General features: G+C 44.2%; 1 protein-coding gene across 4 annotated transcripts in view; it reads right to left on the bottom strand.

Annotated features, from left to right (window-relative positions):
• Positions 1-10,754, bottom strand: part of LOC147612651 (polyadenylate-binding protein-interacting protein 8-like) — a 28,859-nt gene extending 18,105 nt beyond the window's left edge. The window contains exons 1-8 of one of the 4 annotated variants that reach the window (XM_086783228.1): positions 9,979-10,754; positions 9,173-9,280; positions 8,931-8,975; positions 8,761-8,833; positions 8,527-8,639; positions 8,372-8,431; positions 8,220-8,267; positions 8,062-8,130 (exon numbers count right to left, since the gene is read on the bottom strand). In XM_086783228.1, the coding sequence (XP_086639354.1) occupies positions 8,062-8,130; positions 8,220-8,267; positions 8,372-8,431; positions 8,527-8,639; positions 8,761-8,833; positions 8,931-8,975; positions 9,173-9,280; positions 9,979-10,425 (963 nt within the window). In that variant the 5' untranslated portion in view covers positions 10,426-10,754. Of the gene's footprint in view, positions 1-8,061; positions 8,131-8,219; positions 8,268-8,371; positions 8,432-8,526; positions 8,640-8,760; positions 8,834-8,930; positions 8,976-9,172; positions 9,284-9,978 lie in introns of all 4 variants that reach the window. The other 3 variants (XM_086783227.1, XM_086783229.1, XM_086783230.1) reach the window with 3 other exon arrangements.
• Between the last annotated feature and the right edge of the window lie 2,712 nt (positions 10,755-13,466).

Here is a 13,466-nt window from a genome sequence, read left to right as displayed (position 1 = left end):
ATTTGGCTGATTTCATTGTGGTTGGAGTTCCATGGCCAGAGTTAGAGGAGGTTGAGCGTTTACCTTCTACTAGGAAAGAGCGAGAGGCTTAGGTGCACTTGTGGGATCGTGCCAATGTCCATGTGCGTTCTTTCACCTTCCTTAATTGCACACCCCAAGTGATCAATCACATCAAACACATGACGCTGGCCCGAGGGATTTGGTAGCACTTGGCTTCTTTGTATAACAAGGTATCACCCATGAAGCGGATTGCCTTGGAAATGTAGATGCGAGTGATGATTCCTGCAAAGTCTTCAACAATGCGACAGCACATCAACAAACTCCAGGCTCTTCAGCAGGCGGTATCTTCAAAGGATATGGCCATCACTTTGGTGTCTCATCTCACCCCTCAGTATTCAGCTTTCTATTCTTCTTTGATCACCAGTGGGAGGCTCAACGCCATCACATGGAAGGAGCTTGTGCCGATGGTTTTTGATTAGGAACAACGGTTTACGAACCCTCCACAAGGCGGAGGTTCTGAGACTCTGATTGGCCAGCAATCGAAAGGCCACAACAACAACAACAAGGGCAAAGGGAAGTCTTCGACGATGAAGTCTTCTGAGAAGAAGCCCGACTCAAAGCGTGATGCTTTCAAGGCCGAGCGGACATGTAACCATTGTGGCCAGAAAGGTCACTATTGGAGAAAGTGTCCTCAGCGGAATACCGAGAAAAGTGCTAATTCCTGAACTGCAGCTACAAAGACTCCAGCTTTTATGCACTTGGAGATTATGGACACAGATGCTTCATCTTCTTCGAGCAAGAAGGTAGTTGGTCTCACCGCCAGGGATACTCGAGAGTGGATTCTCGACAATGGTGTTTCCAGGCACATGACTCCTTCCCGAGAGTTATTACAGGATCTTCGACGACAGAAAGGTCACATCTTCATTGGTGACAAGTCCACTATCCCGATTCACAGTGAGGGCAGGTTGGAGATTGTTCCCAATCGCAAAGGGGAGAAGCATTCCTTCCGGGTTCTTTATGTCCCATCTCTTGGTTTTCATCTTTCGTCAATGCACGAGGTTTGCAATACTAGCATACGGGTGGAGTTTGATGAGCATTTTGTTGCTCTCCGAGACAAAGGAATGAGCCAGGTTGTTTACGAAGGCGGAGTGGAGAATGGGATCTACAAACTCTCAACACTCTCTTCTCTGACAAGTAATCAGCTCGGTGATTTGTGGCATTTCCGTTTTGGCCACTTGAATGTGGATGTGCTGCGGCAGACTTTCCAAGACCAGATGGTGGATGGCTTGCCAGATGTTGGCAGCAAGCAGGGACACCGTAGTTCTTTCATTCATGGTAAGCAGCACAGGGAGTCTTTTCCGAAGCAGGCTACTAGGCGGGCTTCGAAACCTTTGGAGTTGGTACACACTGACTTGTGTGGACCTATGCAGACCCCATCTTTGGGAGGTTCCTTGTACTTTATGCTGCTTGTGGATGATTATAGCACGTTTACATGGGCTTTCCTAGGACCAAGCTTTTGCTCGGTTCCAGGAGTGGCATGTTATGGTGAAAAAGGAGTCTGGAGTGCAAGTGAAGACTCTTTGGGCTAACAAAGGAGGGGATTTTTCTTCTAATGCTTTTGTGCATTTTTGTGCGGAACACGGCATCAAGCGAGAGGTTGCCAATACAGGATCGCCTTCAGAGAATGTAGTTGAACGTAAGAACCAGACTGTGGTGGAGATCAAGGTTGATTCCATACGTACGTACGGATCCGTACAGTACGGTACAGCCGTACGGTACGGTACAGTACCGTACTGTACGGATCCGTACGAATTTTTTAAAAAAATTTAATAAATGGCGTGGCGTGGCGAAACGTGTGTGGCGACCATGCGCTTGCGGATAAGCGACCAGATTTTGGGCATTAAGCGACCAAATTTTGGGCATTTGTGAATACTTGCACAATCGTGTGTACCTGCAAAACTCTGCAGAGTAACTTCTTCGCTCTTCTTCGCTCTCTCGCACACCCAGGCTTCATCATGCCGCGCAAGACTAACTCGAACTGGGCAATCCACACCAATGTCCTGAGGGTTGTTAACACCCCTTCTCAGCAAGGGTCAGGTACTCGGCTATGGGCATGCAAGTATTGCGGGGAGCAGTACACTAGCACCATAACTCGCGCCATCAAGCACATGACAGGTATCGGGTGCACCAATCAATGTGGTCCATGTGATAAAATACCACAAGCTGTGAGGGACCAATTGATTGCGGAGAATTGTCCTGCAATGGGTGGTGCAAGCAGTGTTAGAGGTGGTGAAAGTACGCAAGATGCTCTCCATGATGCTTTTATTGGAGATGTTACAGGTTCAGGTACAGTAGATGAGGGTGAAAGTCTTTCGGCTTCAGCCCAATCCACCACAGGCAGGAAGAGGGCACGTATTGCTGATGATGAGGACCTCCTGCCACAAGATGCGAGAGGTACAGGGGAGGCATCAAAGCAATCCACTCTGCGTTCTTGTATCTCATCACAAGCTTGGGTAAAGGAGCGGCAAAGGGTGGCAGAAATGGAGATTTGTCGCACTCTTATTGAGTGTAATATATCCTTCAATGTGTTAAGGACAGACCAATGGAAAAGAATGGTGAAAGCAATTGCGCAGGTAGGGCCTACTGAGACATGGACAGGTCTTCAGTATACGAAGATGCGTACATCCATGTTGGATGAGCAGAAGGCCTTGATAGACAAGGCGCTCACACCTGTGAAAGCAGGTTGGCAGGAGTTTGGATGCACTATTATTTCAGATGGGTGGGCAGACATTCGCAAGAGGCACATAATCAATATCCTTGTGTCATCTTGCTTGGGCACCTATTTCTTGCGTGCCGTGGATGCAGGGAGAGCAGGCGACAGGATCACAGGGGAGTTCATTTATGGCCACATTCGACAGGCTATCCTTGAGGTTGGGGAGGACACTACTCAAAATGGTAGATGAACCCAGCCCGGAGCTTGTGGATCGGCAGATTAGAGATAAGCAAGAGGAGATTTTGAGAGCTTTACATAGAGAGCTTGAGAGCGTGGATCGTTGTGTGACCCGCTCACGTGCACGATCTCTCAGCATTCCTCTACGCCCGGCAGCTCCAAATCCAGGCTCTGCGAGACGAGAGAGCATTCGCAGGGGAAAGCTTCCAGTTCGTCGCACCCAGCAGAGGCGTGCAAATGAGGCTGTCGAACTCATTCACACTCAGATTCCCGAGGCACATGATGAGGATGCACTGGAGCTTGTTGCTGCTGAGCCAGAGTTCGATGAAGAGGGCAATGGTATCAATGATGGAGGCATGCTCTCTTCAGAAGACTCATCATCTTCATCTGATGATGAGATTTGAGACTCTTGCGTCTAGACTCTAGAGCCTAGACAACTGTGTAGTGTTTCATTGTTTTGCTTTTTGCACTTGTGGACCAGGACATGTGCTGGCAGCTGTAGACATGATATTTGTACTCTCTTTTATTATCTATGACTTTCATGGTTCTTGCTTATATCACTATGACTGTTAACATGAGGTATTGTGTAATGGGCTTGGTAACTGATAATTGATTTAAACTTTAAGTAATGAGGTTCAGTCTCTTTATTTTAAGTATTTTGGTTGCTATGTCTACAAAATATTCAGGTTTCTAGGACTGTTTACAAATGGTACGTACTGTTTACGTACCTTAAAATTTATTCCGTACAGAAGTACGTTCCGTACGTACTGATAGCGTACCGTACACAACGTACCTTACCACCTTGGTGGAGATGGGGAGGACGATGCTAGAGCATCGTGATCTTCCTCGTCCACATTGGGCAGAGGCTGTGAATCTCCGACGACTTCAGTACCAAAGATGACTCCAAATGAGGCTTATTTTGAAAGGAAACCAGACATCTCCATTTCCATGTTTTTGGGAGCGATGCCTATGTGCACATTCCAAAGAAGCAAAGGGGGAAGCTTAACTCGAAATCCCAGAAGCTTGTCTTTGTGGGATATAACTCTCTTTCCAAAGGCTCATAGTTGTTACGAGACGCGCCTAGTGTTCGAGGCGTACGACTGCCTGATCGAGGCGTACACACAACAAAAAAAACAAAAAACAAAAAAGAAATGTTGGTTTGAGTCTTTAGACGGGGGCTTTAAGGGCCCAAAGCAGCCCCTCACAAACACACTCTCTCTCTCCCTCATTCTCTCCCTCCCTCCCTTAAGCCTTTCTCAAGACCCAAAGTTCAAAGTTCAAACTTCAAACACACTAGGATGATGATGTTCTTTATACCCACTTTTGGAGCTCTCTCTATACTCTACCGGTTCATTTCAGTTCATTTCATTTTACTTTGTACCCTTGAATCTTGATGATGTATCCAGATGATGATGATGGACTATTTTGGTCTCATAGGTCATTTTGGCCTTTTGCAGACATTTAATACAGCTTTCTTTCTTTCACACACACACTCTCTCTCCCTCTCATACACTCTCTCTCCCTCCCTCAAGGCTCATACATACACACTCTAGTCTCTCTCTCTCTCTCTCTCAACTTTCACTATATATATTATATCTATCTATCACTATATATATATATATATATATATATATATATATATATATATATATATATATATATATATATATATATATATATATAAACAGACGCCTCTAACACGCCTCTAACGTCTCTAAAAAATACGAGTCTTTTGAGGCACGTACCATACCCGCCTCGTAACAAACACCTCTGACGCCTCTAACAACCTTGCAAAGGCTACAGGTTATATGACCTAGAGCGGAACGAGGTGGTTGTCAGTAGAGATGATGTCTTTGATGAGCATGTTCCAGCTTCCGCTGTTCAGGAGCCACCACTTCTTGGAGAACCAGATGAGTATAAGGATGATTCCCAAGCTATTGTTCCAGCTAGCCAGTCTCAGTCAGTTGTAGAGGTTGAGCCCGAGGTTGGAGATGAGCCCCAGCAATAGCAGGAGGCTTTGCGTTCTGTTTGAGTACCAAAGTGGTTGTTGGACACCACTCGGGAGTCGGGTGTTACGGAGTATCCCTCCGAGTGGACCAATGAGGATGGACCTCGAAGATTACACAAATTTCGTGATAAAAGTCAATCAGAGGAGCTCTTACAAGTGAACTATGCTTTGATGTCTTGTATCATTCGGGACAAAGAGCCCACTTCTGGTAAGGAAGCTCTTTCCCAGGAGACTTGGAGGAAAGCCATGCAAGTGGAACTTGAAGCCATAGAGAAGAATAACACTTGGGAGTTGGTTCCAAGGCCGTCAAAACGATCAGTCATTGGTGTCAAGTGGGTCTACAAGACCAAGTATACGTGGAACACATAACTGTGACGAAGGCTGCCTTGTCAAAGAAATTTGAGATGACGGATTTAGGCTTACTCCATTTCTTTTTGGGATTGGAGATTTGGCAAACCCAGAGAGGGTTCTTTGTTTCTCAGCAACGATATGCTCATGAGTTGCTGGAGGCCTTTGGGATGGAGAACTACAACCTTATTTCTTCACCGATGGACCCGAATACCAAACTGACAGTACATGATCCTTGTGAGCAAGTTGATGCCTCCTTGTATTGGAAGCTCATTGGTTCATTGATTTGGTTGCTCAACATGAGATTGGACTTGAGTTTTCCAGTGGGGATGTTGAGCTCATTCATGCAGACGCCTTTGAAGACTCATTGGGACGCAGGATTGCAGATCTTGTGGTATCTGCAGGGTACAAAGGATCGTGCACTCTTCTATGACACTAGAGGGGAAATGAAGGACCGAGTCACACTCCGAGGTTGGAGTGACTCAAATTGGGGAGGAGATCTACATCAAGCTACGAATTTACCCTTGGCTCAGAAGCTATTTCTTAGAGCAGCAAGAGGCAGCCAACTATTGCCTCGTCTTCTACAGAGGCAGAGTACCGGACTGCTTGTGGTGCTGCTTGCGAGGTTGTGTGGCTGCAGAGGTTACTTGGCGATTTTGGGTTTCTACAAAAGGAACCCACGGTCATCCAGTGCGATAACCAAAGCTGTATAGCTACTTGCTCGGAGCCCAGTCTTCCATGCCCGGACCAAGCATATAGAGATACAATATCACTTTATTCGTGAGAACATTTTGGCTGGTGACATCTTGCTTATCTATTGTTCGACGGAGGACAATGCGGCGGACCTCTTCACAAAGCCTCTACCTTAGAGGATGCTCCGTCAACACTGCAGCTCACTGGGGTTGGTTCCACATCCAGGAGCCGAGAGGGGGTGTTAGCAGTCATCTCCTGTCTGGACCGTAGGGAGTGAGCGCCTCCGTTGTAGGTGTGCCCGCCCGGATAGGTGTTCTCCCCATTTTTCCTCAACGTCCATTTCTCCCTGTTTTTTATGGCTGTGGGGTGTGTTCTCTTTCTGCTGTCGGCTGTAGTAGTGCTGGCCCTAGCTCTCTATGTACACCTAGGCTTACTCTTATGGCTGGCATTGCACATGTCATAAGCTCGGTCATCCCATTCATTATTTGTGTGAATCTCTTAGCGCAGTTACATAATAATGAGTTACACAAGAAGCATAACCATGCTTAAAATTAATGTTAACCAGTGTGGTTTACCATGAATGAGGGACTTAGGATGTGGGATTTCCTCGTGTTAGGATTGAGCTGGTGGTCACATGGGATGTGGCAATGCCTTATGATTGTGCCATGTATAGGTATGATCATGCCTTGTGAGTGTGGTGTGGTCACACCAATGCTAATACACTGATCCCATTAGAACTCTACAGTTAAGTGTGTTTGGGCCAAAACAATACTCAGATGGGTGACCTCTAGAGAAGTCCTAGTGTTGCACCATCTTTTCTTTTAAGGATGGAGGAGATTGCAACCCCCTTTCACCTATCCTTCAACCCACCCAACCATGAGAGTATTCATTTACAAGACTCACTCATCATAAACACCCCCAGGTGTGCCCCATTTTTGTGCTAGCCAACTTTTGTCTTTGCTGGCTGACTGGACCTTTTTCCAGTCGTGGGCAATGTTGCTGCTGTCGGCCTGTCTTAGGCTGGCCGACCAACAGCCCAGGGTGGTATAAATACCACCCTTGCCCCCACACCATTCATTGTACCGGATCTAGTGTATATAGCAGAGTTTATACAGCTTCTCTCTCTCTCTACACTTCTGCGTCACAGCTGTTTCCAACTCAAGAGGGGTGTTTCTCCGTGGGAAATCACACCAATTCAGGTCAGCTTCTGGTTAGGGAAAATTCAGCCCATCTTTGTACTTCATTCTCTTGCAGTAATACAACCAAATACATTGGCGACGGCAGGGACCTTTTAACTGTAATTGGAACCCCATACTCTGTACCGTGCAAAACTCTATACCTCTTGTCTCTCTTCCAAATCAGTAATTAAACATGTCTTAACCGTCATTACAGTGTTTTTGCTACCACTCGTGTAAAATTGGTATCATAGCTTAGGCTTTGACCAAAGGCAGTGCTGAAAAAATGTTTTATTGAGCTTAATGTGCTCCGGTAGAATATATGAGCCTCCCACTATGCGTAGCTCGGAAGAGCCCCCTACGGAAGAGGAATCCCACAACCCCCAAGTTTCTAGCTCAAGAATCTCACGTCAAGCCTCACCCAATTTTCCTATCATGGATCCTCTCATGGCTATAGTGCAAATTCTAATGCAACACACTATTCAAACCCGTGAAGAAGCAAAACATGGAGGTGGAAACCTTGTTGGCTCACCTCTAAGCCAATTGTCAGTATGACCCAATGGGCCAAAGAGACCCGTCTCAATCCTTGGAGGCCTGCCTCCAAGCCATGCAGGAACAACAGTAGCAAGACATGTCACATGCATCCCACGCTTGGATGCCACATGGACATGATTGTAAAGGTGCAAACCTAAGGCCAGATACCAAGCACTTTGTGAGGCCTTGTCCAAGAACAGTTGCTAGTGTGTGGTTTGTGGTGGAATGGGTCCCGTTTCAGCTCTGGTTCCAGCCTTCAACTTACATTTAGTATGCCTGCTATGGATAGCCTTGTATAAAACACATCAAGCCACCTTGTCCTTGTTAGATGAACTAGTGTCTTGGATAATTACCATGATAAATTCAACAAAAGCGATGCGCGTTGAATGGCGGTACTCTCCGAGCAGCCTCAGTCGTGCAACCTAAATCAAAAGTGAAAGCATTATAGAAGCAGGTGCGTAATGATAACCTCCCCTCAGTTATGAGCATTAATTAAAGTCGAGGCAGGTACCTCGCCACATAAAGATTCAAAGAATAGCTTAACTTCTGCCTGAGATACCTGTAACAAGAAGTTTCTTTGGGTCTAAAAATCAAGAACATATGAATCCATGACTAAATTCAAAGTAGCTATGGGATGTATGGACTTCGCAAGTATATTTTCACCTTCTTATCAATATTTGTACAATAAATTGTTCGTGCACACATCTCACGCTCATCCTCAGACTGCATTAAAAGCATGCCAACTTCAGGGCCAGTCACAAAAACCATGAGATAGACATAGATGTGAGGCTTGTGATTGGCTAGTGCTCAATACATACCTGGGGTAAAAAAGTTGGATTCACTGGTACTATTGCTGTTTTAGAGGGTAACACTCTCACAGGGTAAAACCCCAACATCGTCCCAGCAAGACTGAGTGCTCTACGAGCCCCCTCTGAAAAAAACTACCACCAATTTAGCAAGCTTGCATGCATTTGATTGCACAAGCTGAATGTGATTTCAGCTGCTTTTAGTCAACCCACACCCAAAGACGCAAAATAACAAGCAATGCTTACCCTCATCTGTAAACTCCACAAATGCAAATCGAAGAACAGAATTGGGGTCTCCACAAACACGGCAATCCACGACCTGTAACACACGGAATTAAGTTGTATTAGCTTCAAAAAGGTCCAATTACATTTCCATAACTATTAAAGTGGGGCAAAGGGATAACTGGCAAGATTACCTGCCCACAGGTGAGAAAGAGAGCTGCAAGCTGCTCTTCTGTGACCTGCAAGCTCGAAGAGCCCGAGATCAATTCCTCGAAAATATGTTGTAATTATTTTAAAAAATTAGTTGAAACCCCAGAATTGCTTATAAGAAAAGGCCACTATTTGCCAAGATGCCCTTTGTAATTCAAGCCCATCAATGGCAATTTTGCAGGGTTTTTTTTGGAGTCATTTAAGTGTCTTTACAACTACCTCTCACCTGTTGATCAATATCGGAAACATAAACTGTCCTTCGAATACTGTCATCCCACTGTGCTCTGAGTAATCTGCTGTTAGTGCGTCGCTTGCTGTTAGGATAGCCGTTTTTCTTCTATATCAGAAGCACCAAGAATTGCTTACGTTAAACGGTAATGCACCATAATAATTAAAAATGAATGAAAAATAAATAGAAGAAAAAGGAAATGCTTAGATTAACGCAACACTGATTTTGATATCTACTGATAGCACAATGCAAGCATGGGCATGGGCTATAATGATGCCTTTTCACAGCCTTCAACTTGAAGCACTGTTTGGGACAACATGGACCTGCATGTACTTTTTTGCAGTTCTAGACCTTGATCAATGCAAATTATCGAGCTTTTTGCCTAGATGCAAGTTTTGACCATCAGAATTATTGCAATTGAAGAATAATTGTGGTAAAACGATGATTTTTGGGGTTAAATCGTTTTGAAAAGGCAAACCACGATATACTTCAGATTAATGAGAAAAATTGGGGAACAAATTGGGGAAAAAGTGATCCAAAAATCTGTGAAAATTTTGTCATTTAAAAAGGCAAATCTTTTGCATACATGGGATGCAGGTTTGGTGCAAAACATGATTGAGACCATTTTGATTAAGGGAAATCATGATCTTTCCAAGAAAGGAATGCGGACTGATAATCAAAACCATTTTTTACTAAGGCAAATCATCACAGATAGATGAGGATTATCAATTAATCAAAAAAAGAAGATTAGTTCTCATGTGGCGAAAGAGAGGGCATTGGTTTGGGGGGAGGAGGGGACTAACCTTGCGATTGCCGTTGGCTTTGGTGCCGTTTACAGAGGAGATGTCGGAGGCGCCATCGCTGTGGGAAGGAGGCACAAACTCCCTGGCGTAAGGGTTGAGCTTCGAGAAGAAATCATCAAGCTCCCGCATGCTGTCGCGATGAAACCCGTTCTCCTGCCCCCCATTCGAAGAAGTAGACCCAGCCGTAGAGCTCCCGCTCGCAAAATTAGGGTTCCCGTTCCCATTCTCGCAATCGGGGTTTCCATCCTCCAAACTAGGGTTCCCATTCTCGAAATTAGGGTTCCGATCGACCTTCTGCTGCTGCAGTAGAGGCGGAGAAGACGGAACCCTAGCAGACGGCGAAGTCAACATCTGCTGCAGCAAGTGTGATCGGTGCTGATCGTGCTCTAGATCGCGGGCAGGAAAGACCCCGTTGGCTATGGAGGAAGTAGACTCGAGGACGGCCATGGCGAAGCAGCTCTTCTCTGATCAGAGGAGGATATAACTATGGCGGAAAAAACGAGTAAGAGAAGGGAGCAGATGAAAATGCCAGTAGCAGAAGGTAAGAAACAGACAGAGAGGAGGTGGCTATGGCGATGTGAGCTTGTAGACCTGGCTATGGCGAGAGAAGCAGAGAAAAGGAAGGCACGGGGAGAGAAATTGTGATACGAAGAAAACAGAGGAGGTCGGCTATGGCGATGGGGCTTCTTCTCTGAGCTAATATGGCGAAATGGCAAGGAGGAAGACGGGAGAGAAGAATCTAGAGAGAGGAGAGAGGAGAGAGGAGAGAGAGCCATGAAAAAAAGTGCTGAAAAAGGGGTGGAAGACGGCAATTTCTTTTTTCCCCAAAAACATTTAAAAATGGAGAATGGATCACGCACGTGTGACTTCATCATACAAGTACAATGCTAAATCCTGATGCTTAGTTGCACCAGCATGAATCACACTATAGACACCTCACACGAGTGTCCATGCTCACTGCTTACATCAAAATGCTCTTACAGCACGTGCGAATCACATTATAGGCATCAGTGTCCATGCTTGCCACCGAACGATGGGGCCGAGGTTACCAGAACAAGCCCTATAACTTGTTGTTTCCAGAGATGGATTTCAACGAGCTAAACTCTTAATGGTGGGCTAGCACGATTGCACATACAAGCCAATTAGCCCCCACACATTGTTGGATTTCTAACAAATTCTTAATGAGTGTATATTTAAAAAGAGTGGAGGCACATCATGGCCCCTTGAACCATAGCATCACACATGGTAACATCAATGGGTAGGTGGGTGTTTTCTATGACTACTCAAATGGCACGTCTCTAGCTTCTCCCACATATGGACAGCCAAATATATTGCAATTTCAATCAATCATAGCTTTTCAAAAACCAAGGGACAGCCAAATATATTGCAATTTCAATCAATCATAGCTTTTCAAAAACCAAGGGACGACATTGATTTACTAGACCGGTGGTGATGGATGGGGGATGGATGGGGCTCCCAAAACATAGCTTTGGGAGACATTGCTTGGTGGTGATGGATGGGGCTCCCAAAACAAGGACTAGAGTTTGAAACCCTCCCCAACCTCTGCCAATAGTGTGCACTATAACTAAATATACATGTACATAACTCATAAAAACACAAATAGTATGCACCCAATGGAGTGTGTTTGGAATTTCACTACTCCACTTGCTTAGTTGTGGTTAGCGGCAATGGTTTGGCAAACCTCCATCTTGCTCCCAAGTAACATCAATGTCTCATTGGTTTGGAGGCACAAGCCTCCATCTTGCTCTCAATTAACATCAACCTCTCATTACCAAAGCCACCTAATGCATCTCGCAAGCCATTGAGGCACAAATTTGTGGGGTAGTTTCAAACATCATGGGGGCATTCATAAAGGTTGAACATTAATAAAGGATGCATTTGGAATCTAAAACACTTCCTTGAGCTTACACAAGCTAAACAGTCTAAGTAGGTCTAAAACTCCTCATTCATACACTGAGGACTTTCCAAATGGATTTTCTAGCCTCCATTCTCGCACAATGTTTATGTGTTTTATTTGTCAAGTGCACAAAACTGCATAAGTGTGTAAATGCTCAAACTAGTATTGCTAAAACTTTTAACATTATGCAAAGAGGTTCTTTCTTTTGCGGGGCAAGTTAGGTTCTTTTATTGTGGCCAATTCAAAAGCTTGAAATCTAGAGATATAAAAGACTTTGTGAGTAAAATTAAAAGAGATGAACCATGAGTTGCAATAAAAATTAAAAAAGATGAACCATGAGCGGTAAGAAAAAATTATATACTAACAAAACAATTTATTTTTACTATACACGTGACCATGGCAAAGGCCATGATTTTGTAAGTTCCCAATCTTTTTTAGCATGCTTTTGGTTTACAACTTTAGATGGGGAAAGAAAACTTATGAGCTACTCACAATGTTAAGGAACATAGATTATTAATGCTTAGCATGCTTTTGGTTTTCAACTTTAGATGGGGAAAGAAAATTTGTGAGCTACTCACAAATCCTTAATAATCTCCAATATCTTTCATTACATCTTAATGGGGCGAACAATTACAAGGTTTCAATATCTTGTACAATGTTAAGGAGTGTAAATCCTTAATTCTCTTCAGTATATTTCATTACTTCTCAATGGGGCAATCGATTAGAAGGTTTCAATTTCTTCTCTAAATTAATAATCAACATTGTGATAATGGAAGGTTAGAGTAGTAATCAAGGTAAGTTTTCCACATGCCTAAAGTGACAAACCAAATTGATGACCTGCACCATGCAGTGTGAGATAACTTTTGAAGTGTGAGGGTGAAAAAGAGAATGACGGATGAGTCACATTACTTTTTTGAGTGTGAGGCATTGTCTAAGACCATCTTATTTAGCTTTGCATATAGATGCCTATGATAAGAATCTTCCACACATTCCATGTACGTGGACCACTTCGATTTGCTCTCCCTCACCATCAATAGCATGGCTCATGAAATCTCATCTCCCATACTTTTTCATCCATCATATTTCCTAAAATGTCTTTTGGGTAGAATCATATCTTGCAAACATGTGAGAACAAATTTATGGACTTCTCTCCCCCTCACAATCAATGACATGCCTCTTAAGTTTTGATTTTGGCATCCAACATCTTAAAAGTTTTTTCAACATTTTGAGTGATGAAGTTAAGACTTGTATTTAAGAGTTCTTGTAGCCATGATCAATAGGTGACTAGACGGGAGTTCACATGGAGATGGAGAGGAGAAGATCGTGTGATGGTCGTTCATGAGGTGGTCGTGCGACACGAGTTATGGTTAATCCACCAACATGAGAGAGAGAGAGAGAGAGAGAGAGAGCATAATTACTCAAATTTCCATTGCTTGATTCTCTGATTACATGAGAAGTAGTCATATCTTTGTGCTTCATGCATAAGAAGATGGAGAGGCGGGATGTAAAGGGGTGCAATATAAAGGTGTATTCACATGTAGAGTGGCCATAAGTTGGGCGCACACAAATG

Source organism: Cibotium barometz, chromosome 45 (assembly GCF_041138505.1).
Source record: "Cibotium barometz isolate CiBa-2024 chromosome 45, ASM4113850v1, whole genome shotgun sequence".
In the NCBI taxonomy this organism is placed as follows: domain Eukaryota; kingdom Viridiplantae; phylum Streptophyta; class Polypodiopsida; order Cyatheales; family Cibotiaceae; genus Cibotium; species Cibotium barometz.
The sequence above is the reverse complement of the archived record's forward strand: the minus strand, read 5'-3'. Positions and strand labels throughout refer to the sequence as shown.